Source organism: Palaemon carinicauda, chromosome 10, assembly GCF_036898095.1.
Source record: "Palaemon carinicauda isolate YSFRI2023 chromosome 10, ASM3689809v2, whole genome shotgun sequence".
Taxonomy (NCBI): domain Eukaryota; kingdom Metazoa; phylum Arthropoda; class Malacostraca; order Decapoda; family Palaemonidae; genus Palaemon; species Palaemon carinicauda.
Genome location: NC_090734.1, coordinates 161,444,440 through 161,472,420, shown reverse-complemented (window position 1 = coordinate 161,472,420; position 27,981 = coordinate 161,444,440). Strand labels below are relative to the sequence as shown.

The 27,981-nt window shown below is 36.2% G+C and overlaps 1 protein-coding gene across 12 annotated transcripts in view; it reads right to left on the bottom strand.

Moving 5' to 3' along the window:
• Positions 1-27,981, bottom strand: part of LOC137648932 (SH3 domain-containing kinase-binding protein 1-like) — a 245,358-nt gene that overhangs the window by 22,057 nt on the left and 195,320 nt on the right. For 5 of the 12 annotated variants that reach the window (XM_068382124.1, XM_068382131.1, XM_068382126.1 and 2 more), the window contains 10 exons: positions 25,294-25,433; positions 24,496-24,616; positions 23,380-23,565; positions 14,744-14,919; positions 14,410-14,497; positions 10,295-10,485; positions 9,176-9,278; positions 7,106-7,282; positions 5,588-5,697; positions 1,629-1,697 (listed from right to left, as the gene is read on the bottom strand). In XM_068382124.1, the coding sequence (XP_068238225.1) occupies positions 1,629-1,697; positions 5,588-5,697; positions 7,106-7,282; positions 9,176-9,278; positions 10,295-10,485; positions 14,410-14,497; positions 14,744-14,919; positions 23,380-23,565; positions 24,496-24,616; positions 25,294-25,433 (1,361 nt within the window). The remainder of the gene's footprint in view (positions 1-1,628; positions 1,698-5,587; positions 5,698-7,105; positions 7,283-9,175; positions 9,279-10,294; positions 10,486-14,409; positions 14,498-14,743; positions 14,920-23,379; positions 23,566-24,495; positions 24,617-25,293; positions 25,434-27,981) is intronic. The other 7 variants (XM_068382125.1, XM_068382128.1, XM_068382132.1 and 4 more) reach the window with 7 other exon arrangements.

The window sequence follows — 27,981 nt, the reverse complement described above, 5'->3', positions numbered from 1 at the left end:
GATTCATAAAAACTTAAAGGATTTAGATGTAAAAGTGTAAAATAAAAAACATATATTTTCTTTCCCTTGAATAAACTTTCATTATGGTGACTACACACTTGCTCTTATTATTCAAAATCCATATGAATAAGACAAGTGGAACAATATTCTTCCTTTAAAGTATATAATTATTATAGCCACATGATGAAAGCAAATCAATATTATGAATCACAATTTTCCCAAAATGAATTGAAAGAATATTCACTAAACTAGCCACCAATAGCTACGCTACTCGCTTCTGTTGTCACTAAAAACCGGTGATCAAGTGTAGGATATGCGAGTAATTCGTTGCTGGTTAAGGCAGCTTTCAAATAGTTAAAGCCCCTTTCTTCTTCCCAGCCTCAATTTATCACTTTTTGTTTCTTTAAAGCATCTAAGGGTCTCGCTATCTCTCCAAAACCTCTTATTAATTTACGGTAATAACCAGCAAGCCCAAGGAACCCAGCTACTTCCTTAGAGTTACATGGCCTGGGAAAATCTCCAATAGCTGCTACTTTACTGGGGCAGGGTTGGATACCTTTGCTCATTAATGCAATTGCCTGTAGCAACAATTTTTTTAATTGGTTTTCTGTTATTCTACAGGACTTTCATCCTTTAAAATGGGGTTAGATAATGTAAAACAAGAAACCTGTAGGCATATACAGTACTATATGAAATTTACAGCATTATGTGAAACTAAACCCCCTTTGTAAGGATATTTGGGGACAAGGCTACACATTGTAATATGGGCTCTATAATTCTCTTTAAAATTAAAAAGTTGCAGTTCTTTCTGACAGTGCAAGAAATATTAAAATGCAAGTTAAAACTATCTCAAGAATCAAAACTTATGGTTAAAAAGAATGAGCAAAAAAGTTTGTTTATGTTAAGTAAAGGTTAAATATAGTTTTGTTCCAATAAAGCAGTCAACTATATCAGAAAGAACCATGATAGATTATAGCAAATGAAAAATAAAACGGAAAATGCTTATTTCAAGAAAAGATGAACCCTGAACCTGAAGAGAGATAGGCTTCTGAAAGAATACTGTACGGTACACAGCAGTAATTTTATATATAAACTAATAGAAATAAAAAAGTGCAAGAGTACAAAAAAAATTTCCCAGTTCTTATGGAATTTGAAATCTACAAGATTAACTCAAAGCAAAATACTCATATCATAAACAGTGGGTACAGTTTTTGATTAATGTGATAGACAACGTATAAAAATTAATAAAAAGTGTATAAGTATATTATAATAATGTAACTATAAATATTAGATTCTTACCTGTATTGCAATTGCTCTGAAATCACTTGACCTCTTTAGTGAGAATTTTTTTATCATAAATATATAAATATCATGCAGAAAAGAGTTGAGCATTTGCAGTACCAAAATTAATATGCACATGCTTGAACTTCAACTGCCAAGCTAAAAGTCTGAATAGGATAAGTTTAAAATCCTAAGATGGTATAAATTACGTAAATTTACTAAAGCAACCCTCATCAGGGAAAATAATATTTTACAAAAACTTATTCTTATTCAGAGTTCCAGATTGTTTAACTTATAACAGATGATATCCACGAATTATAAGCAAATAAGCTTGGTAACAAACTTACAACATCGTCTAGGTCATCCTCAGGTGTGGGGGGCAGGGTGTCAGAATCGGCGCTGATTTGGTTTTTCATCTGTGCCACAGAGAGAAACCATGATATACAAATGTTCAGAATAAAACTAGGACCCCACACCAGCTGGTACAGAGGTGGGTGCGACTACAGAATCAATAAAAACTATACAATTTAAAAGAATTCTTATGACTTTCATTCAGATCTTGCTTCAATTTTGATTGGAAGAAGAAACTAAGATTGGAAAAGTAAGCATATATGTATCAAAGTGAAAACCTACATAGTGCACAGAGACTGCCGACCCTGGCATAATTGGGTGTATAAAAGGAATAAGAAAAATGACTACTGTATGTGCATTAGGAAAGTAAAAAAGAAAAGCTTCCAATTTTCTCAAATAACCCCTGATTTATACTGTATTTACAAATTACCACCTGCAATTTGGTGATGGCTACCATTACCTTAGCTGTCTTAAGAGAAATTGTGCAAAAAAAAAAAAAATAAAAAAATAAAAACTACTTAGGACACAAATGCACTAGGAAGCAACATATTATACAGTAGATTTTAGCTGTGTATTTTTTTTTTCTATTCAAAATTAGCTGATAATATTTCTTTATTATAACTGTACATACATTTTAAATTTGCTTTGCATAAGCAAAAAATCCTAGAATATAAGTAAAAGCCCAATTAGATTACTAGATAACTGTAATGATACTGTATTTGTCTCCAATCTACAAAAGCCAAATATGTATCCATAGCCTGATGATTTCATTTTTTTCTTTCACCTATTATCTACCAAATTGACAAGTACAATGCCAATCTAAAATCTGGAGGAATGTTTAAAACCAAGTGAAAAATTGTTCAGAATATGCTAATTACCATATTGTACTAAGAGTTTATTCCATTTCATAGAACTTGAATTCAATACTCTATGGTAACTCAATTAGCTTTATTACCATGAAATTCCTATAGTGTTCATAATGCTTCCCTTTTGATGACTAGTTCATGTTGAAGCTTAACCTAAAAATAAAAATTTCCTGTTATCCTTAATTTCAAGAGGCTTAGGCCTCTAGAACAGTATCGAGGCAATTTGGCCGTTAGTAGCAATAACCTCGGCTTGAGTTTTCGGTTCTCTCATTGATGTCGCATTTTCTGGTACGATATTTTGCCCCTCTAAATTGTGTTACTTTTATGATTTAGGTTATTATTGATCATAAGGGATATCTTATGAATTTTTTAGCAATTCAAGGGAATTATTCCTTGGCATTTATGATCCTCAGTCTGTGTCTTGTGCCAGGGTCAATATTATGATATTGATAATTATTGCGAGGAATATGAAAGGATTACTACTATAATCGTTAACTTACAAAGTCGAGTTTTAAATATAGAAAGAAACTAAGGTTTAATCCAGAGAAAATCCAGGGAAGACTAGACAGAGACAAGGCTAATGAATTAAAGTGAGGATAGTGATGATAATGCCACTCAAGCTATTAACAAGATTTCAAGATTTGATAGCAATGAGATTCATAAGGTCATTTCCTCTTTGCTTTCCTTTGTTGAATCTAAGACCAGTAAGTCTTTGGACAAAATCAGAGACTAACTTAACTTTTCCCTTTTCAGACCGTATCCTTAATCCTCAAGTTCTAGCTTCAAAGAGAGTGGTTTGTTGATCTGCAGACTATGTTGTTTTATTGTCTTATCAGGAACAATCTTCCCAGATAAGCAATTTCGAAACTGATACACTCAAATCCCTATGCGCTACATCCAAGTGCATGGAGACTGTCCGCCATATTCTCTGAGACAAAGGGTTTTCATTATTCTAAAGATTGTCTTAGGTCCCAAAAGGCAGTTTACTAATGATGTGTATCAAAGGCATTGGAAAGGTACAAATCAAAGCATATTTTCGAGATTAGATCTAGGTTGTCTCGTTTCCTTTTTTATAATGGGTAACAAAACTCCTTCTGTTATCATAAATACTGTAAAAACAATTGTGCAGGTATGTCATGAAAACACAAAAAAAAAAAATTCTTCAGTCTGAGATTTTAAGTTATATACTGTAAAGTGTAAATGTTAATAGTCCTTTTACTGTAAATGAAGTAGGATGAAAACTTGAATTTCTAAATTTAAAACTGTTCTAATATAGATTCATGTTTTACTAGGATCATAGAAGTCAAAAACTAACCAAAGTGACAATAATGTCTACCGAACCTAACTCGTGGAGACTTGGTAAGTGACATGCACTATTGAATATATACTCAGTAATCTAATTGGCCTTTTGTTTTACAATCTAGATGTTTATGCTTATTCAGCTCATGTTTGTCCAGTATTTTGTATAGGTTAAAATTCAGTATTGTGAGGTCCTCTGTTTTTAACTACTGCTACTCAGCATTCAAAATCCTCTCTTCCAAAATAATTCCTTATTCATTTGCCTATTCTTCTTCATTTCCTTTGTCTGCCCTGATATATTCAATGAAAAATAACGTTATAGCTTTTATTTTTTAAAACATTATAGCATTTGTACATGCAAATTCAATATACTCATGAACTCTATTAACCTTTAAATAAAACTAAATGTAACCAACTAAAACATTACAACAAACTCAAAAACCATTTTCCATTATACTCTCCCTAATATTAATCTACCATGCAAAACTATATGAATATAATTCATGCCTAACAAAATCAATTACCATATTCTGTATTTTCAGTATGATCTAGTACCACTGCATGGATCAGTATCTTATTTCTATCCTCCTTACTCTTATCTATTACGCTGTATGAAAGTTTTTCAAATTCATCTAATCAAAATAAGGAAGTAGCCCCAGTTCAAATCTTTACTTTTTTCCCACTGGTTTCTCCAGTTTGATTCACATCAAATACAGGAATTAGAAATTATAAACACCTCTGATTTTACAGTGTCTTTTTTCCCTTTATAGTGTCACACCTATATAGCTGGAAATACGTAGTCTTTATGGGTTCGATAAATAACACATAACGGCGCTCTGTCAATGTAAGTAAAAAGAGAATGGACTGCTTAAGAAATGGTCATATAGCCCTACCACTACACCAGCTGGTTCTATTGGATACCCATTTCATACGTAAAATCAATATGCACATATGAATGAAATACATTCCACAGTCTTCACTAGCTTTTAATATCTGCATTTGCTTTAATCACAGGGTTCAACTTATCAAATATTTTCCATGCTTGTGACATGCTATTTATACAAAAATTTTCCATGCAAATTGAATTTAATAAATATAGATTCTGATGACAAGTACAACAAAATTTGCTTCTGTATGTATGTGAAAAATGCGGCCTACTCCTGTGAATATCAAAACAAATTCAGCATTTGCTAATACCCTCAAATGACTAACCACAACAAATGGCATACTTCAGGTTACAAATAATTTATCACGAAAGATAACTGCAAGCAACTGTATTACACTGGACATTTATAAAGTGGATGATAAAGTCGGTCATATTTATCAAACATACTTCCTCTCAAGAATACAAAATACATGTAATGACAAGTGTACAAACAGTATTCAAAATTATGTCTCTAATTCGTTGATCAAGATAGAAAAATTGGCCTACTTGCAACTACTGTACTACTAATAAAAAATACTTATGTAGTCTCTAAATAAACTTTAAACAATACTTGCATTCTAACACTGTAAATCTAAAAACATGCTCAGCATGCAAACTAATGCTTTCTTTATGCCCAACATTCGGTAGCCAAAAAAAAAAACTTGACTGGCAATAAGACTTAATAACATGACATCTAGAACCTTAATTTTATTGGATTTCCATTAATATTCAGCAGTAAACGTAGTACCTCAAGATACTGAACTGAAAACAATATTTTACAGGTAATCCCCCGTTATAAGCTTAATGCCAGAAAAGTAAAACTTAAATGTTAAACATTTAGATAAAAACTAACAAGAGTACTTACATTTTCTTTAAATACACCAGAAGGTGGTCTTCTCTTGGAGGGACCTTTTGGACGATTTTGTGTGACATGCGTAAGACGTTCTCCCTCCACATCCAAAGACAAACTTGGTTCTGAAAAAGAAAATAGGAATATACATGAGGGAAAAAAAAAGTTTTGGCTAAGGACAAGTCTGTCTTACAAATAGTATCTAAATTTGAGAGAGTTAAAGGTGATTAAGGAGCAATAACAGCCGGACAAAGATTTCTCTACAGTCAAATATCATTTTAGGTTATGAAAATGATAATCTAACTTCAGACATATTCCATAAAAAATCCCCTTTTAGTACAATATTATCATTATTCTCTCTCCATATCCATTAGTTCAGATAGAGAGAGATTTTAATGGCCCATGAAGTATTAGGGGAAACTCTTTCTGATAGGTGCCATAACATAAGACCTTTTCAATTTAATCTCAATATAAATTGGAACAAGATTTCCGAACTAGACACAATCTCGGTTCCAGTGATGAAGAAACGTATTCAACTACTAAATTGTTAAGCTGATTTTTATTGGTTTAATCTCTTGGTTTTTTCATGGAGTTTCCTATTGCGTGTGATATGATAGCATGGTGAATCTAAGTGGTTAGTTTGGTAGATTTCCAGTTTGGGGTTGTGGTTTAGTAACCTTTCTTTATTTTATTTGTTGGTTTTTGTAAAATTCTATGTGTGATAGAGTAATTAAGGCTTTTATTAAAAAAAAAAAGTATGGATAATTAGATAAAGTAATTTTTAAAATGTCATCAGGAGTTTAAGCTACACAAAAACCTAGACTAATCTAGGATGTTATTTAATTCATTATGGGAAACTAAATGCCACATCTCTTTCCTTCACTGGCTACCTACCACCTCTAAAGTGCGAGAGTCAGCAATACGAAAATAAGGGCAGGTACAGTACATAGACTGCACCTGCCAACCCTGCTTCCTACCGATTAGTGTCGTCTTAAGGAAAAGTTAAGTATTTCAAATTTGAGAATGAAGAATCGATATGACATGCGCAGCGTGTTATTGGTGTTAAAGGCCGGTAAGTCTTATTGCTTTACTACAGGCATTAGTATACGAAAAGGAAAAAAAGATATTTTCTAATTCTAAGAGTAATGTCGACACTCCAAGGTTCCAAAGACGAAAGTAATAGGAATATAGTTTTTTTTTTTTGAAATGTGAAGTATGATAATGCAATACAATACCCATAACAAATTTACATAAAATAGAATAAAAAAGAGAAGTTCTAAAATTATCACAATTATATTCAAATATTAAAAATTCCAAAAATAAGAGCAAAACTTCATTAACTATCGCATCTAATCTAATTTTTAACTCTAACAAAAATTTTCCCAATCCTAAACCACTATTTCTTTTCAAACGTCTTATTTAATAAAATGTTCTTAAAATTGTATATGGTAGTAATGTAATATGGATATATTTTCTTCTTTGTATCAGAGGTACTGTACAAAAAAAAGTACCCTCTCTTCCTACTGAAAATACCTTTAACAGAAGATCTCAATTTTGGTAATTTAATCATGGCAGGGTCGTTGTGGTCCTTGGATGAGGAGTTGCCGTCATTAGTATCTGAAGTTAATGACCCTGTTATATTAGTCTTCTTTTCAGGAGGGGGTGGAGCCTGCACTTTCTTTTCTGGCAGTGGGGGAGGTGGTTCCTTATCTGTTGATACCAGCCGTGTCAGTAGGTTAAAAGCATTTTAAAGTTTGTTTACTATTATAAAATGGGTTTAGTCTGATAACTGTACAAAACTTCTTGAGTTATATGCTGGGTAATATTACGGTAGAGTACCACCCCGCGCCATTACCACTTGCCAGTGCATAGGAACTTGATGTGTTTCTTATTTTGAGAACGAAGCGAGCAAATAGCGGAGCAAAAACTATTAGATTTTGGTAATATTTCGATAGAGTAATGGTTTTTGCTGCACCGTGGTCTTGCTTCCCTCGTAAAAAAGAAAAACATCAAGCTCCTATGTACTGGCAAGCGGTAATAGCACTGGGTGGGACTCTACTGTAATATTACCTTGTGTTGTAGTTAGCCACATTGTATTTAAGATGCTGTAGTAAATTCCACTGTTGTATCATCAAACCCTATTGACAAATTCATGATTTGTAGCCGTTAACAAATTTACGACTTGTTAAAATGCCAATTTCCCATATGCACAAATGAGTTATATGCTGTAGTTATCCACATTGTAATCAAGATGTTGTTATAAATTCCACTGTTTTAAGATCAAACCCTATTGACAAATTCATGATTTGTAACTGTTAAAAAATTTACAACTTGTTAAAATACCAATTCCCCATATGCACAAATGAGTTACATGCTGTAGTTAGCCCCATTGTATTCAAGATGCTGTAGTAAATTCCACTGTTGTAACATCAAACTCTATTCACAAATTCATGATTTGTAGCTTTTAAAAAAATTTACGACTTGTTAAAATGCCAATTCCCCATATGCACAAAGCACTAAATTTATCAATTCTAGCATGTACACCAAAATTCAGTATTAGTACAGTATTGTGAAAGATTACCAGAACTAAATTCAATAAACTCTAATTCTAAACAAAGTGTGCTAATCATATTGATAATAAAATATGTAGTACTATGCACATATTTTTTCTGCACATACAGACATCTAAATGAAATATCTTTTATTATTATGCATAAGTAAACACAAGGGAGTATAGCATACAAAATCACACGACCTATAAAAACCTTCACTTTTACCACACTGCACGTTGTATTTTGAATCAAATTCTTCATAAAATGATAAAGTCTTACCTTGCAGGTTCTTTAGGCAATACAAATCAGCATTGCCCAAAACAGGTTTTGGATATCGCTACAAGACAACTATAACAGACTGGTCACAGCTCTGCAAGGACCACTCGCCACCGTCATACTACTGATAACATATCTAATCAATAACAGTGGATAAACATCCCTCTTTCGTTTATCCAAACCTTAATAACTTCCCTTTTTATGGCATATCTTCTTTAATCTAAATCCTAAAGCTATTTCTTAAACAATATACAGTAGCGCTTTCTTATGACAGTGTGGCTAATAATACAACTAACAAGAAAAACAAGCAAAGAAACTTATTTTCCTGCTACCTAAGTTAAGAAGTGGCAAGATCTACAAGAGATAACACATTCAATCTCATTTTTCTTTACTAGCTGAATAACTAAAACCTAAAAATTGATGTATTTCAAAGAGTACATGTCAGCACACAGAAAAAAATGAAATTATAAAAATGCATTCTTGTGCAAGAGGAAAGATGAATTTACTTAATCCATAAATATGGAAAATCAGCACACAAGACTTAAACAATCTAAACATTATATGCGATCCTGCATCCACTGAAAATCATTGTTTACAATGTAGTTTATAGGGGCCGATATCAGCTATACATCACAAACTATAAAGTTACATTCACATTACATTTTTATCAATGCACTGCAAGAATTATCTTCTCTTGCTCAAATACAACAAAACCACTAATAGTAAAAAAGACTGAAGAAGATATTCTGATGATAAATAATATATATGAACTAACCTGCCTTACTTAATGTGCCTGTTGGAGTACTGTCGGCTGAACTTGTTGGGGAAGATCCTTTCTTTAGCACTGCTGCTGGCTTCTCAGGACGGGGTGGCTTTGCCTAGGTAAACAAAGATTCTAATGATTAACCCAATCATATTTGATTCATTATTGAAAACGACAATTCTAAACGACAATTCTTAAATAAATTACCGTACGTCTAACATGGAGATATGGGGAAGTTAAAAACACCTACTATCTTTTATAACTAACAGATAAATTCCAGTAAATTATTATGCCATGACTATGATAATTAATACTACAGTACTAGCATTTATAAATATTGTATAGCAATAACCCAGTAGTGTAAAATTGCATAAAGTTGAATTTTCATATGGTATTTAATTCAGACTTGAAATCAGGAATAATGTATTTCAGAATAAGTACCAACACAGAAATTAACCCTTTTACCCCCCACGCTATTTGGAACTTTCCAACCCTTAACCCCCAGGCATTTTCAAGCACATTTTGCAATATTTTTTTTATTAATTGTGCTAACAGCCTTAATTTTCATCATATAGAGGTCAGGTTGGTCTCATTCTCTTGGAAGATACCTAAAGTTTCTCATAAAGTTATCAAAAATATGCAAAAAAATGTAAAACAGTTTTTTGCAAGGATGTACCGGTACGTCCATGGGGGTAAAGGGATGAGTTTTGTGAAACGTACCAGTACGTCCATTGGGGGTAAAAGGATTAACATGTGGATGACTGCTTTCATTGTCTATGCTAAGGAATATTAATTTATAGATGCTAAATCTCTGACACTGAAAATAAAATAAAAACCTAATGCAGGAAAGAGTAAATGAGTACAAATGATTTCCTTCCTAATGCATATTCAAATAGCATCTGCTATGAATAGAAAGTACACTATCAACCCAAAATATTACTAATCACCTATCTAATCTAAGATAATGACAACTCAAGTTTTCATACCTCACAGCAGACAACAAAATTCTATTTCAATAAAAGAAACCATGATTAATAATTGATAAGAAACCTGATAATTTAGTACTGTATGCTGTAAGGTAATACTGAAGTCGGTAACATACCAAAAGCAACATAACGAAAATTATCCTACCGTCTCTTCGATAGTTAAAAGTTCCACAAAGTTGTCGGGGAAGACGCCCACACGGCCACTAAGTTCACCTCTCCACCATCCCTTATCTTCCAGTTCTTTGCATAGAACAGTGATGATATCACCTTCTTTCAACTCGAGCTCATCTTCATGTTCCGCACCATATGGGAACATAACTCTAGCAAGCTCTCTCACTGTGAAGGAAAAATAGAGTATTAGAAGGCATATGGATCTCACCTGAACTATATAAAAATGTAAAAAATTTATTTTTACTTATTCTGTTACTCTACAATCATTTAAGTGATACAAAATCTCAACTATAGAAAATCCGCCAATAATTCGTTATTTTCCATCACAAACCTATTTCAATCCATTCCCAATAACTTGGTAATTCAAATGTACAGGTAACATTCTGTTATTGAATCTTACATTTTTAAAGCACTGCATGAAACTTTCCAGTGTAATAGAGCATTCAAATTTGTTTACTTTCTTTTGTCAAAATGCAACTTATTGATTTTACATTAGCAGAAAAGTATTCATGTTATGTAATTTACTTTTTGTTCTTTTAAAAACATACATCAAAGGACAAAAGATTAAAGTTGGATTAAGTAAATATTTATGAAATTCTTAAAATTGATTGTCATCATTTGTCGTCAGCTTCACAAATGAAACGTTAAACTTATCAGTGAATTTTTTTTTAATTATGAGGGACACCTAACAGGAAAACGGCAAAATTAAATTGATTATGCTTTGTAACACCTCCACCAAAACAAAACCAAAGGCCAACTAAATAGCTCAACATTATCATTTAGCTTAGTTAAATCAATATACACATAACATTAGCCTTGTAATAAATATTGTATTGTACATCATAGATCATGTTATGTTTCTTCTGTTACCATCACTATCTTTAATTCACTTACCCAGAATCTAAAATACTACATTAGCTTTCTTTGTGCTAATCAGTAAGAAAATACAAAATAAGAAAACTATAAAAACTCTAAACTATGCAGTTATATATTAGTGTTGCAGGAAACAACTTAATAGATATTCTTCTACTCTAAATATTGCTAAGATTGTTAATGACTACAATCACTAAAGAGCCCCTTGCACATAACTATCTTAATTCTCAGTCAGGATTTATGTGGCTGACTTCAACAAAGTTCTTTTCTATTTCAAACATTAAACATGGCTCAAATAGTTTTTTTTATTTCAGTGAATCTATCATTCATTCTAAAGTCCTCTCTGGAGAAACTGGATTAAAAATACAGTAGAATAAAATTAAACATTTACAATCCTTCAATCTGGAAGAGTAGCTTTCACTGTAAAACATTTCCACGACAAAGAAGGTAGACACCCGAGTGAAATAATCTAACAACATTTGGCTTTGTGTTGACATGCTAAATAGCATTAAATCCCAGTGCAAAAAAGCATAAACTAATATATTAACAAATGAAATGCTGAAAATGTTTACTCTGTACTAGTACGAGAAAAATCTCTTTAAAACAGTTCTACAACTTATGCATAGCAAGGAAACTTTACCTTTACCACTGGAAACTGTAAAGAAAAAAGTCAAAAATATATGTGAGGACTTCCACCAAAAAAAATACATCAAGGTACAAAAAATATATGAAAATATAACCTGCACTACTGATGCTATAACATCATGCAAGCTAATGTAATAGAAAACACGCAGAATTATTTTCATGTTATGCACAAAATACAGAAATATAAAAAAAAAATGAAAATTAGGAATTTACAATAAAATTTTCAACTAAATTCATCTACAAGTTCAGTGCAATCTATTACCAAGTTGCAAAAATAAAAATCTGTTTCCAAAATTACATATAAAATGTTACACCTTACTTCCTAAACAAAAATAAATTGCTAATAATAATAATACTTTAAATAGAATAAACTGGGAAAGAGCAAAACAATGTATGGAAGATTCTATAAATATATAGTGATGTAAAAAACCGAGCATATATTTCATAATTTATTATGATGATCCTTTAAATAAAAGAATTTCTACTTTAATATTCAGTTGTTACAGTACCTTAAGATTTGAAAGCTACAACTAGACAATTGGTAAAAAATTAAAACAGTTCCACATATAAAAAGTTCAACTCTTATACAGTTAGAAGGTAGAGATGTACAAATAAATATGTTTAGATTAAATATATACCCATGAACTATCTGACTTTATGTATTCCTAAGTTTATGATGTTAAATTCGGAATACTGTATTCAAAACGACCATGCAAGAAAACCAAACATTAAGCTAAAAGCATAGCAACCTTTTCAAGTAACTTTCAAAAGTATATAAATTAAACTTGTGCAATGGTTATCTAGTCAAGAATTTTCTGATCTACCTGTAAGCAACATAATTTAGAATCGTCCAAAAATGTAGGAAAGACTTGAAAGTATTTTCACAGATATACTGAGCCAGGTATCCTTAGCTTTGACTGCTATATACTGCACTAGATATTTTAGGCATTCAATTTTCATTATGAGCTATACAATAAGTTATTTCTCATTACTTAACCCTTTTACCCCCAGGCTATTTGGAACTTTCCAACCCTTAACCCCGAAGCGTTTTTTTTTTTTAAAGCACATTTTGCGATATATATTTTTCAAATTGCTCTAACAGCCTTAATTTTCGTCAAAGAGAGGTCAGGTTGGTCTCATTCTTTTGGAAAATGCCTGAAGTTTCTCAAAAAGTTATCAAAAATATGCAAAAAATGTTAATAGCAGTTTTTTTCAAGGACGTACCAGTACGTCCATGGGGGTAAAGGGATGAGTTTTGTGAAACGTACCAGTACGTCCATTGCGGTTAAAAGGGTTAATGTAGTATTTGAGTAAGTGAAAGCCGATACGATATTTAGAGTAGATTCCCCATTCAATCTAATCAGTCCTTAATGGTTAATGGTATTTTCCCAATCTTGTAGATCACATAAATGGATCTGCTTTATTCAATTATTTTTTTTTTCAAGACTTGATAATACAGCCACAAAAATACACTACTGATTGTAGAAAATGTGTCTAACCAAGTTATGTTTGTAAAGTCAATGTGGACAAGACAAAAACTTAGCAAAGTGTTTCAGATTATACAAAATCTTCAGTAAAAAAATTATGGTTAACAATATAATTATGGAGCATACTATAGTGGAAAATTCACTTGTGTGACAAGATTTACAATCATAGATAAAAAAGAAAAAAGAATTTAACATTCGAAGCAGATGAACATTACAATACAAGGATATTTTCAAGTTAAATGAATACTGGAACACACTAATTCTAAGTTTTTAACATCCTTTTTATTTCCCTAATGTTTGTACGCTAATAAATGAATAAAATAGGGCATATTAAAATGTATGCTGTGAAAGGATTAACTCTCTTGATGTTTACTGTTATATACAAAAATTTATTTATCCACGGGGCTTTGGAAAACCTCCTTTCATATATGAGAATGGAGTACTGTAATAATGTAATGAAAATTACAACATATTAAAAACACTGATGTAAAATGTATATTTCAATATGTAAAAAATATTAAAAATAGTGTTAGACATATTTTTACATCTGTTTGATGAAGAAATGTGAAACATGGTAAGGAAAAACAACCAAAACAAAATAGCAGCTTTGTTTCTGTCTAGTCAGTACCTCAAGATTAAAAGCCCTGGAGAGAATGTACTTTGTGTAAATATTTACACCAAATAACTATTATTTTTAAATGAGCCGCAAATCCCTTATTCTACCCATAGATGCTCGCACCAAACACAGAATACAATTTGGATCTAAAATATTTTCAATCCTTGAGGGGCCGTACTTTTGGGAAGGAATACCATAAGTTTACCTATAAGAGAAACTCCTACTGTTGCTAGTTAAAGTTTTCAAACCATATTTGTAAAATGGTACTGGATTAACCAAATACTATAGCTTAAAAAAAGTTGAGTGTGTCATCATAACATATAAACTTTATCCATACATTATAAAATAATATTTACTACAGATATCTGCTATATGCATCACTCATTCTACAATATCACTAAAAAGATGCTGGAAAATAGAGAATTCCAAAAGGTAGAAATAATCTTAAGTATCTTCAGCAAACCTTACCAGGTTTTGGAGGTAACTGAGGCGGTGAAGGTTGCGAAGCATCATTTTGGGTTGTGGAGGGATAATCTCTTTTACAGACTTGCTCACCCTGAAATGATTCCAAAAAAAAATAACAAATATTTTAGCTATAAAAACTTTCTCAAGTAATCTTATACATACATATACCAAGGCACTTCCCCCAATTTTGGGGGGTAGCCGAAATCAACAAATGAAACAAAAACAAAAAGGGGACCTCTACTCTCTCTCAAACTTGACTTTGCTCAAGTAATCTTGCTTACTACATATCATTCACCACTTCAAGAAAAATAGAAATACAAGGATATCAATCACTCACCTTTGACTTATCATCGCCAATGGTGATAGTTATTCTGTCTTTTTCCAGGGAACTGATGCGCTCCTTATCAGCTGCATTGATACGGGTCTTATCCGTTTTGCTGGTAACTTTCTCTGCCTTTGGCTCCAAAGCCGGAGGAAGTCTGTGTGGTAGATCTCTGAAGTCCTTCACTTGACCTGCGTGGCATAAATCATCATCAGGAATGTAAGTTGAAAAGATGGTCGTTAACTCATGAATTCATTTGAGAATGGTCTGATTTTCAGTGAAAATTTAATACATGAATGATTTTCATTTTTAGGAATGCCAAACAACACCTAGCAGGTCTTGAAAATCCTGAGCAATGGTGAATCAATTATCAAACATTACGAGCCTTATGTAGAAAAGTGAGAGTATACTTTTAGGCAATAAAATTATGAGCATTAAAAAAACTTGACAACAAATGGATTCTTGCTGCTATTCTATGGAACAACTGTGAATGCAAGGACTGCCTTTTCTTTAGAAAACAACCAATTACTGTATGTTTACAATCACACATCGATGAAATTGGTAACGGAAGTAAATTTCTCATTTCTACCCTACAGACTTAAAAATTTTAGAAATGCAGATCATCATCCAAATCTACTTGCTATCTAAAATTTATCATAAAAATACTATTTCTATAATGATGCTATGGGAAATGGTCATTCACCTAAAAAGAATTAATACAGCCAACAGCATTTATATCCTACTTGAATGTAACATCTAACCAATAGTAATATAATTCAGAAGCATGCAGTTCAAATACTACCTTATGAAATACAAGAGTTGTTTTGGAGATTAGAGGAATATTATTCTCCCAAGATTTAGAAATAAAATACTAAAAGAAACAAATCAAGAATGTTTCAATTCATGAAATAAAAGCACTTTAACCACAATTTCATCATGGAAAAAATAAAAAGCTCAATGCTATGGTTAAATATTAAGATAATTTTGAAGAATAAGTTATCCATTTCTATGAGCATCATAAAAAAATGGTAGAATACAGAACAAATACAATTAAACATATTTCATGCAAAAGGAAAGTCTGTGGGCGAGTAAAAAAAACTTTTGCAGTAATGTAAGACTTTTTGATAACAAAAAGTTTTAATGATGGAGGACATGCAACATGCAAAGATCAAAGTAGAATCCATAAACGAAAGATTTCTTTGACGAGACCAACTAAAAAACTACAACTTTCAACTTTTGATAAACACATATCGTATAGTCATCTGGAACACTGTGTGCATGAGGGCCAAGTATAAACAGAAAAATGTACATGCAAGCAAATATCAGACACAGGAATAAGCAGAGAAAATCAAATTTACTGATAATTTGATTTAAAGGACATATTGATTTAATAAAAAAAAATATAAAGCAACACCTTTATTTGTATTTGACAAGGACTTATAATTATGGCCATACTGACAAGGCCACGCAGACTGAACTTGACTACTAAGATTTAAGTTTTAATTCGTTTCTTCCATTCCATTAAAAAATGTTATTTTCCTTAGTAAAATAAATTTTTGAATATACTTACCTGATGATCATGTAGCTGTCAACTCTGTTGCCCGACAGAAAAATCTAAGGTCGGGATACGCCAGCGATCGCTATACAGGTGGGGGTGTACAACAACAGCGCCATCTGTCGAGTAGGTACTCAGGTACTTCTTGTCAACAAGAACTCAATTTTCTCCTCAGTCCACTGGTTCTCTATGGGGAGGAAGGGAGGGTCCTTAAATTCATGATCATCGAGTAAGTATATTCAAAAATTTATTTTACTAAGGAAAATAACATTTTTCAATATTAATCTTACCCGATGATCATGTAGCTGATTCACACCCAGGGGGGTGGGTGGAGACCAGCATACATGTTAACATTAGAAGCTAAGTATCCCGTATTTCATTTTAGCAGTTATTCAAAATAACAAACATAAAATAAATAAGTACCTGGTAAGGAAGTCGACTTGAACCATTACTCTGCCTTTTTAAGTACGTCTTCCTTACTGAGCCTAGCGATCCTCTTAGGATGCTGAGCGACTCCTAGGTGCTGAAGTATGAAGGGCTGCAACCCATACTAAAGGACCTCATCACAACCTCTAATCTAGGCGCTTCTCAAGAAAGAATTTGACCACCCGCCAAATCAACCAGGCTGCGGAAGGCTTCTTAGCCTTCCGTACAACCCAAAAACAACAATAAAAAGCATTTCAAGAGAAAGATTAAAAAAGGTTATGGGATTATGGGAATGTAGTGGTTGAGCCCTCACCTACTACTGCACTCGCTGCTACGAATGGTCCCAGGGTGTAGCAGTTCTCGTAAAGAGACTGGACATCTTTAAGGTAAAATGATGCGAACACTGACTTGCTTCTCCAATAGGTTGCATCCATTACACTCTGCAGAGAACGGTTCTGTTTGAAGGCCACTGAAGTAGCGACAGCTCTAACTTCATGTGTCCTTACCTTCAGCAAAGCATGGTCTTCTTCCTTCAGATGAGAATGGGCCTCTCTAATCAAAAGCCTGATGTAATAAGAAACTGCGTTCTTAGACATCGGTAAAGCAGGTTTCTTGATAGAACACCATAAAGCTTCTGATTGTCCTCGTAATGGCTTTGTACGTCTTAAATAGTACTTAAGAGCTCTTACTGGGCAAAGTACTCTCTCTTGTTCGTTACCAACCAAGTTGGACAGGCTTGGGATCTCGAACGACTTGGGCCAAGGACGAGAAGGAAGCTCGTTTTTAGCTAAAAAACCAAGCTGCAAGGAACATGTAGCCGTTTCAGATGTAAAACCTATGTTCCTGCTGAAGGCGTGAATCTCACTGACTCTTTTAGCTGTTGCTAAGCAAACGAGGAAAAGAGTCTTTAATGTGAGATCCTTAAAAGAGGCTGATTGAAGCGGTTCGAACCTTGCTGACATCAGGAACCTTAAAACCACGTCTAGGTTCCAGCCTGGTGTGGCTAACCGACGCTCCTTTGAGGTCTCAAAAGACTTAAGGAGGTCCTGTAGATCTTTGTTGGTGGAAAGATCTAAGCCTCTGTGGCGGAAGACTGCTGCCAACATGCTTCTGTAACCTTTGATCGTAGGAGCTGATAGGGATCTTACATTCCTTAGATGTAAAAGGAAGTCAGCTATCTGCGTTACAGAGGTACTGGTTGAGGAAACTGCATTCGCCTTGCACCAGCTTTGGAAGACTTCCCATTTTGACTGGTAGACCTTGAGAGTGGATGTCCTCCTTGCTCTGGCAATCGCTCTGGCTGCCTCCTTCGAAAAGCCTCTAGCTTTTGAGAGTCTTTCGATAGTCTGAAGGCAGTCAGACGAAGAGCGTGGAGGCTTGGGTGTACCTTCTTTACGTGCGGCTGACGCAGAAGGTCCACTCTTAGAGGAAGAGTCCTGGGAACGTCCACTAGCCATTGCAGTACCTCGGTGAACCATTCTCTCGCGGGCCAGAGGGGAGCAACCAACGTCAACCGTGTCCCTTCGTGAGAGGCGAACTTCTGCAGTACCTTGTTGACAATCTTGAACGGAGGGAACGCATACAGGTCTAGATGGGACCAATCCAGAAGAAAGGCATCTACGTGAACTGCTGCTGGGTCCGGAATCGGTGAACAATAAATCGGGAGCCTCTTGGTCATCGAGGTAGCGAATAGATCTATGGTGGGCTGACCCCACAGGGCCCATAGTCTGCTGCAAACATTCTTGTGAAGGGTCCACTCTGTGGGGATGACCTGACCCTTCCGGCTGAGGCGATCTGCCATGACATTCATGTCGCCTTGAATGAACCTCGTTACCAGCGAAATCTTTCGATCTCTTGACCAGGTGAGGAGGTCCCTTGCGATCTCGAACAACTTCCTCGAATGAGTCCCTCCTTGCTTGGAGATGTACGCCAAGGCTGTAGTGTTGTCGGAGTTCACCTCCACCACCTTGCCTAGAAGGAGGGACTTAAAGTTTCTCAAGGCCAGATGAACTGCCAATAGCTCCTTGCAGTTGATGTGAAGTGTTCTTTGCTCCTGATTCCACGTGCCCGAGCATTCCCGTCCGTCCAGTGTCGCACCCCAGCCCGTGTCCGATGCGTCCGAGAAGAGAAGGTGGTCGGGGGTCTGAACAGCCAATGGTAGACCTTCCTTGAGAAGAATGCTGTTCTTCCACCACGTCAGTGCAGACCTCATCTCTTCGGATATAGGAACTGAGACCGCTTCTAGCGTCATGTCCTTTCTCCAGTGAGCAGCTAGATGATACTGAAGGGGGCGGAGGTGGAGTCTCCCTAACTCGATGAACTGGGCCAGCGATGAAAGTGTCCCTGTTAGACTCATCCACTGCCTGACTGAACATCGGTTCCTTCTCAGCATGCTCTGGATGCATTCTTGGGCTTGACTGATCCTGGGGGCCGACGGAAAAGCCCGAAAAGCTCGACTCTGAATCTCCATACCTAGATAGACAATGGTTTGGGATGGGACGAGTTGGGACTTCTCTATATTGACCAGGAGACCCAATTCCTTGGTCAGATCCATAGTCCATCTGAGATTCTCCAGACAGCGACGACTTGACGGAGCTCTTAAAAGCCAGTCGTCCAAATAGAGGGAGGCTCTGATGTCTGCCAAGTGAAGGAATTTGGCAATATTCCTCATCAGTTTGGTAAACACAAGAGGTGCCGTGCTTAGACCAAAGCACAGGGCTTGGAACTGGTACACGACCTTTCCAAAGACGAACCTTAGGAAAGGTTGGGAGTCTGGATGGACGGGGACATGAAAGTACGCGTCTTTTAGGTCCAACGAGACCATCCAGTCTTCCTTCCTGACCGATGCTAGCACCGACTTCGTCGTCTCCATTGTGAACGTCTGCTTGGTGACAAAAGCATTGAGAGCACTGACGTCCAGCACCGGTCTCCAGCCTCCTGTCTTCTTTGCTACCAAGAAGAGACGGTTGTAGAAGCCCGGGGATTGATGGTCCCGGACTATGACTACCGCTCCCTTTTGTAGCAAGAGACACACCTCTTGCTGCAAAGCTAGCCTCTTGTCCTCCTCCTTGTAGTTGGGAGAGAGGTTGATGGGAGTAGTTGCTAGAGGGGGATTGCGCCAGAACGGAATCCTGTACCCCTCTCTTAGTAACTTCACAGACTGAGCGTCTGCACCTCTGCTCTCCCAAGCCTGCCAGTAGTTCTTGAGCCTGGCTCCCACTGCTGTCTGGAGAGGAAGGCAGTCAGATTCTGCCTTTTGAGGACTTGGAACCCTTCTTCTTTTTGCCACGATGACTGTCGGCACGGGTACCTCCTCTGCTGGAGGTTCTGCCACGAAAGGGCGGGATGAACCTAGATGCTGGTGTGTCCATCCTAGGTCTAGGCACGGAAGGTAAAGAGACTTTACGTGCGGAAGAAGCCACCAGGTCATGGGTATCCTTCTGGATCAACGAGGCAGCAATCCCCTTGATCAGCTCTTCCGGAAAGAGACACTTGGAAAGCGGAGCAAACATCAACTCCGACTTCTGGCATGGAGTGATCCCCGCAGACAAGAAGGAGCAAAGATGATCTCTCTTCTTAAGCACTCCAGACACGTACGAAGCCGCAAGCTCACCAGACCCATCCCGAATGGCTTTGTCCATGCTAGACATGATAAGCATGGCAGAGTCCTTATCCGAAGGGGAAGTCTTTCTGCTTAACGCTCCCAAACACCAGTCGAGGAAGTTGAAGATCTCAAAAGCACGAAAAACTCCCTTCAACAGATGGTCCATGTCAGAAAAGGACCAGCAAATCTTAGATCGTCTCATAGCCAGCCTGCGGGGAGAGTCAACCAGACTTGAGAAGTCGCCCTGGGCAGAGGCAGGAACTCCCAAGCCGGGTTCCTCTCTCGTGGCATACCAGACGCTAGATTTGGAAGCAAGCTTGGTAGGCGGAAAGATGAAGGCAGTCTTCCCCAGTTGCTTCTTGGACTGCAACCACTCTCCCAGTACCCTCAAAGCTCTCTTGGATGAGCGCGCGAGTACGAGTTTCGTGAAGGCAGGAGCTGCTGACTGCATGCCTAAAGCGAACTCGGAGGGAGGTGAGCGCGGGGTTGCAGACACAAACTGTTCCGGATACAGTTCCCTAAACAGTGCAAGGACTTTCCTAAAGTCTAAGGAGGGAGGCGTAGACTTGGGTTCTTCAATGTCGGAGTGCGGATCGTCCAAATGCGCAGCTTCGTCGTCATCAGATACTCCATCATCCGAAAGCTGAGGAGGAAGTGGCAAAGGTGGAGCAGAAAGCTGAACGGCTGAATCCGGCAGAACGGGTGCATGCGTAGCTGCACTGGATCCAACATCATGCCGCTGCTGATCAGTCTGCGAGCTGGCAACAACAAAAGCGGAGTGCTGGTGCATGGGAGGGACTGCCGTGGGTTGCGGAGACTGCCGCATTGCGTCAAAACACGGCAGCTTGACAGCACCTTCCCACTGCTGATGCGGTAGCTCACGCATGTCAACGGAGGTTGCCGCATGAACATGCGTCTGGCAGGGTCGACTGCGCATCGGTGGTGGAGCTCTCACAGGTGGAGTGTGGGAGCAGGCAGCCGCAGTATCTGCTGAGCGCACAACCGTGGCAGGTTGTAGGTTAACAGGTGCAGTGTCAACCTTCTCAGCACGATACTCCTGCATGAAGGAAGCAAGCTGAGACTGCATAGTCTGCAGCATGGACCACTTAGGGTCTACCGTGGTTGGTGCGGCAACAGACGGAGTGATTGCCTGCTGCGGAACCACTCTACCTCTCTTGGGAGGTGTGCAGTCTTCGGAAGACTGCGGCGAGTCCGAACTGACCCAGTGGCTACACCTGGGCCGTTGGACTCGCTCGGAAGGGACCTTGCGCTTGAGAGGTCGTGAGACCTTGGTCCAACGTTTCTTCCTAGAAACTTCTTCCACAGACGAGGAATGAATGGGCTCACTCGTCTGTTTGTGGATGGGACGATCTCTGACAGATACGTCCGCAACCACTGAGGGTACATCCGTACGCTGATCAAGGCCTGTCGAACCCTTTGGTCCTTCGACATTGCTTCTCCCCTGGGCTTGGGAGCTTGCAAGAGGTCCCGGACTGGGAGGACGACTGGCACGAACAGATGCACCCTCATGCGCAACACTGACACTGACACTGTTCACCGCACTTGCACTCACTACACTTCCCACTGCACTCTTCGCTTTCAACTCTTTGACATCGGCCAAAAGTTGATTCCGGTCATTAGCTAATGACTCCACTCTGTCACCAAGAGCCTGAATGGCACGCATCATGTCCGCCATGGAGGGTTGAGCACTAGTAGCAGGGTCGGGAGTCACCACTACAGGGGAAGGAATAGGTTGAGGGGCATGGGGAGAGGAAAAATCAAACGAGCGAGAAGAACTCCTCCTGATCCTATCCTTCTCTAGCCTACGTGCATTCTTTAGGAATTCATTAAAATCGAATTCCGAAAGCCCAGCGCATTCCTCACATCGATCTTCCAATTGACAGGATTTACCCCTACAATTGGAACAAACGGTGTGAGGATCTATAGAGGCCTTCGGAAGACGCCTAGAACAGTCCCTAGCGCTACACTGCCTGTACTTAGGGACTTGAGAATGGTCAGACATCTTGAATTCTTGAATTAGCCAAAGGGGGGAATCCAAAATCTAGCAAAGTTCATCAACAATTAATCCAAATCTAATCAAAAAGCTTGATAAGCTAATGATAATAGTTCCTGAATAGCGAAAGCTAAAGTCTAGAGCGAATACATCACCAAATGCGTGAAAACAACTCCAGAAACAACAGCGTATCCAAGTAGGTCTTGCCGGTGGCACGACAGAGGAAAAATTGTGTTCTTGTTGACAAGAAGTACCTGAGTACCTACTCGACAGATGGCGCTGTTGTTGTACACCCCCACCTGTATAGCGATCGCTGGCGTATCCCGACCTTAGATTTTTCTGTCGGGCAACAGAGTTGACAGCTACATGATCATCGGGTAAGATTAATATTGAAAATACCAAATTTTCACGGGGAACTCGCACCTGGAAAGTTATTCATTGGACCTGAATTTCAAACACGCAATTCTACTTATGGTTTGAAGACTCCTTAACCAATGTGTATCATGATTTATCAAGAAAATTGTGCTTGGAAAACCTTATCCACTGTGCTGATGCAGATTTTTCCAAAAACAGTGGTTAAAGTTCTGTGGATATTACATGTAACCTAGCTTTTTTCCTACTTTTATCTTTGTTATAAAGTACAGCAGATTTATTCAAGGCAGATTTTACTTTGTATTTACTATATTGATTTATAAATTTAGGCTAAATGGTCCCAGACAAGAGCAAATTTACTTTGTTGTAGTTGACTTAACTTTACCTTTACTTACAGTATTCGGTAACAATTGCTTGGCTCATAAATTTACTTTAAAGCACAGACTAATGCTACGTTTAGTTTAAGCTCCAGTAACTCACCAAAATGAAGAAATTTGCACGTACGCTAGAAGTTTCTTTAAATGGGTAGTTAAACAACTTTCTTTTTTACAAATTAGTAGAGCATCTAACACCATCTAATGGAAACCTCAAGCAGAAGACAAAGGCAAAATTGGCTGGCTTTGAATATAGCAATTGGATAAATAGTGAGTTTTTAGCACATTGGATATTTCCCTTCTTACCATTCTCTTTTGGCCCTTCTCTATTTCTATGCACTGGTTGGAAAGCTGATGACCCGGAAGACCCTAATATTTTGGCTGATCCATTACTGGATGTGGTATCAGAATCCTTTCTATTGCTTATGTCCTTCTTCAGGTCTGTTAACTTAACACCATAGCCCATGCCTTGAATAGGCTTAGGCTTTATTTCTGTAAATAAAAAATCCACATTAAGCACCAACTGACACAGACCATCCTTCTGTATCTGGGGACTATGCAATAACCCCTGCCAGTGAAATGCCCTTTGCATACAATAAAATAGCCACTGTACTGTGTAGGGTAATTAAGAGTCAATACTTCTGAACATTGCAGGACTGAAACAGAAACATTAAAAAAAAACTTTTGAGAACAGTCTATCAGGAGATGGATACACATAACAATAGGAAAAGAATTTTGGGATAATGCAACATGAAGGCATGAAAACAAAAATTACTCTTTCTTCTCATTAAATAAATATGCAACTCGATGGAGGTTCTGAATTGTTAACGCATGAGAGATGTTTTCTTAGATTATCTAAGGAATAACGCAAAACATTGGAGAAAAGAGATTAGACCTGTGAGAATTCGAGATCTCACCTCTTGGGACACTGACAAGGTTCGGTTTTAATAAACCAGAGGCAGCCCCATAAAATTTAAGGATTGGGGATACATATATTCATTTTCTTATTAAAAGCGATTCTGCTTATAAAAAAAATATAATCAAATGGTAATTGCTTTCAATATACTTCCACTGCCTGTTACTCCAACAAGTTAAATACTGTACCCAATACATAATAACCAACACGATCTACACGAGAGCAAAACTGAAGTTACAGTACAAGTAACTTACTGTACTCAAAGCTACTTTAAGAGATTCAAATGTACCCAGATGATATTCTACAAAAAAATTAAAAAACTGCATGTGGAAAAATAAACATAAATGCCAGGTACACATGCAAACACATGATTATATAGTGATAAATAAAATGAAGGAACATGGAGCGTTTCCATTACGGATGGAGAATGAGCGTGTCTGTGAGGGGATGCATGATGAGAGCACATACATTGCCGGTCAAAAGAACATTCAAAGAACTTCACATACCTTTTTGGTCATTGGTGGCATTCAACTGGTTGTTGATGTTCTCCAAATTGGACTCTGCTGACTTGGTGGAGGCGTCATCTTCGTCTAGATTTTCTACAAAATTTGAAGGAAACATGCCCACCTGGAGGAAGGGAATAACAATAAACTTATTTGACAACACAAAATATATGCAAAAATACCTAATGCTGTAGCACAAAAAGGAAAAAAAAAATAGAAATTTGTTGAAGTATAACTTTTGATAGAATCTTGATTTGAATAAGTAAAAAAACAAAGGAAAACATTGAATATAAAATGAAAACACAAGACATTAAAAGGCAGATAAAAATACAGGTATTAAAATGTTGAATTACAACTTTTGATAGGATTTTATCTTAAAAATTGCCAAAATATAAAAATTTGGCTAAATTAATTCGATGAAAGCAAGAACTTAAAACCTGAGAATACATAAAAATATAAATTTGCAATTGTCAAACTAATAGCTACAAGAACAAGTTTAAAGGTTGCTCATGAATGATAGAGGCAAGGGGCAATGATAATGCCCTAGGTAAGGGACAACCCTGGGTAGTAGGACAATACCTTAGAGACTGAACTACAGTACCAAAGCTAGGACCAGGGAAGGCCAGGCAATGGATGTTGATGACTCAGGAGGTATACTGTACTTATAGGCTTCCCCAAAAGTCCCATCCTTAGCTCACAAGGATGGTGAGGTTGCAAGTACTACAAGAAACTATCGTTTCCAATAGGCCACCACAACCCCAGAAGAATTGGATTCCAGGAAAGGAAGCCCTCCAAACTGACCTGTCCATCTAAGACGCCCTTCCACCAGCCCTCCTCCACCTCCTGAAGGATAGTTATAGTCTGACCAACACATAGCGGCAGCTCATCGTCGTGCTGCGGAGCGTAGCTGAAGACTACACGACATCTGCGTCCTCCCATCTCTGGAAAAAAAAAACAGATATTAAAGTCATATACTAAGATAGGCATCACACACTCAATGGTTTGATTATGTTGCATTATATTTTACACTTGTAAAATAGTGTTAATGAAGTTTACAAGAAGATGAGACCGTTCACCAGCCTAGAATATATGAATTTACAAATATTTTAGTCATATGAAAATTAATTATAACCTACACTTCTGCAATAACCTTCATTGGAAAATAAAGCTGTACGGTGGTATACATTGATATCACCTTATAACAGTCGTTACTTCCAAGATCCATTAATTAACAAAACATGAAGAAACGCAACTGTGTTACGTTTTACGACAAAATGCATTTCATCTTCAATGATACACATGTTTTCTTTTAAAAGGAGTATTGACAGATACCCTACAATTATCTTCCAGCAATTAACTTTGGATTGGATTCATATTTGACAGTCCATTGCGTCACTGGAGCATGAGTGAAAATGAAAAGTGAATAATTGGGAAGACTTCAAACTGATTTTAATTTCTGAAGGATATGGATGGGAGCAAATTGTTGACGTTGGCAAAAATCTAGACCTGGAGACCACCACAGTGCAGGATAATAATAATAATAATAATAATAATAATAATAATAATAATAATAATAATAATATTAAAATAATAATTATAATAATATTAATAATATTAAAAATAATAATTATAATAATAATAATAATAATAATAATAATAATAATAACAAACAATAATGATGATGATAATAGTAGTAGTAGTAGTAGTAGTAGTAGTAGTAGTAGTAGTAGTAGTAGTAGTAGTAGTAGTAGTAGCAACTACGTTTAACACACATATACTAAATAACATTAGCCATACCTTTAAAATGACAGAATTTTCTAAAATATGAATTTAAGGACTTTTTCTGCACATCACTGAACTAATTAGAAAAAACCCTGACAGCTGATCGTGAAAGTTCTTTGGCTAAAAGTCTTTCAAAGAGATTCATGAAAATCAGCTAAGGACAGAGATTAATGCGTAAGCACGCTAGAGTACCTACGCGCGCGCAAACAGAGTGCAAGTACATAGGATATTTAAGAGTTAATTAAACTATTTAAAATACTGACAACCTCAGTTATTGGTAGATTTTTTTTTATGTAGCAATATTTTTTTTTTCTGTAATTCTTAAAGTAAGACTAAGAATCTTTTATTATTATTATTGTTGTTGTTGTTATTACAAGCTAAGCTTCAACCCTAGTTGGAAAAGCACGATGCTATGAGCCCAAGGGCTCCAACAGGGAAAAATAGCCCAGTGAGGACATTAAACAAGAAAATATCCTACGATAAAAGTAATGAATTACTAAAATATTTGAAGAACATTAATAACATGAAAATGGTAGATTATGTAAAATAAGAAGCAAATTCATTTACATGTTATGTCTCGAATTATTTTCGTTTTTTTAAACTTGCCAAGGAGTTGTTAAACTAACTCTAAATAAACACTTTGATCTGGGGTCAAATAAAATTACGTTAGGTAGCCAAGATATAGATATAGACACGCACATAGGCTACGTAAGCACGTGCATAATCAATCAATCTCTCTCTCTCTCACTCTCTCTCTCTCTCTCTCTCTCTCCATATATATATATATATATAATACAAATATATATATATATATATAATTATATATATATATTATATAAGTAATATATATATTATATATATATGTTTTATAGTGTATATATATATATATATGTGTGATGTGTGTGTGTGTGTTTGTGTGTATGTAAAACTCACAAGAACACGTACTATGCCCATGCAATAAACAACAAGTAAAAGTTAAAATATTGAGTGAACTCCAACTAGACTACTAGAGGATAGTCATAAAGGCGAAAGTAGTTAGGATTTACACGCTATTTTCACCTTTGCGGCTTATAGCACAGATGTATGCTGTTACTGTTCTTTGAATAGTTTATTTTGATTATTTATTCTTCTCTTGTAGTTTATTTATTTCCTTGTTTCGTTTCCTCACTTGGCTATTTTTCCCTGTTGGAGCCCTTGGGCTTATGGCATCTTGCTTTTTCCAATTTTCAACTAGGGTTATAGCTTGGCTTGTAATAATGATAATAATGATAATAATGATAATAATAATAATAAAATAATTATATATATAGATATTCAAATATATATATATATATATATATATACACACACACACACATTATATATATATATATATATAATGTGTGTGTGTATATATATATATATATATACACACACACACACACATTATATATATATATATATATATATATAAAATTGAGCCTGCCATGCGATCATAGACCATAGCGAAATTTATCATTGATGAGTACTCCGCACAACCAAGGATTCGAACATTAGCGCTAAGTAGAAAATAACGGTAATTATGTGACTTAGCCCATTCAACTGTATATTATCATTACTATTATCATTATTATTCTGACTGAGCTACCCTAGATGAAAAGCAGGATGCTATAAAGCCCAGGGCCCCAACAGGGAAAATAGGCCAGTAAGGAAAGGAAACGAGGAAAA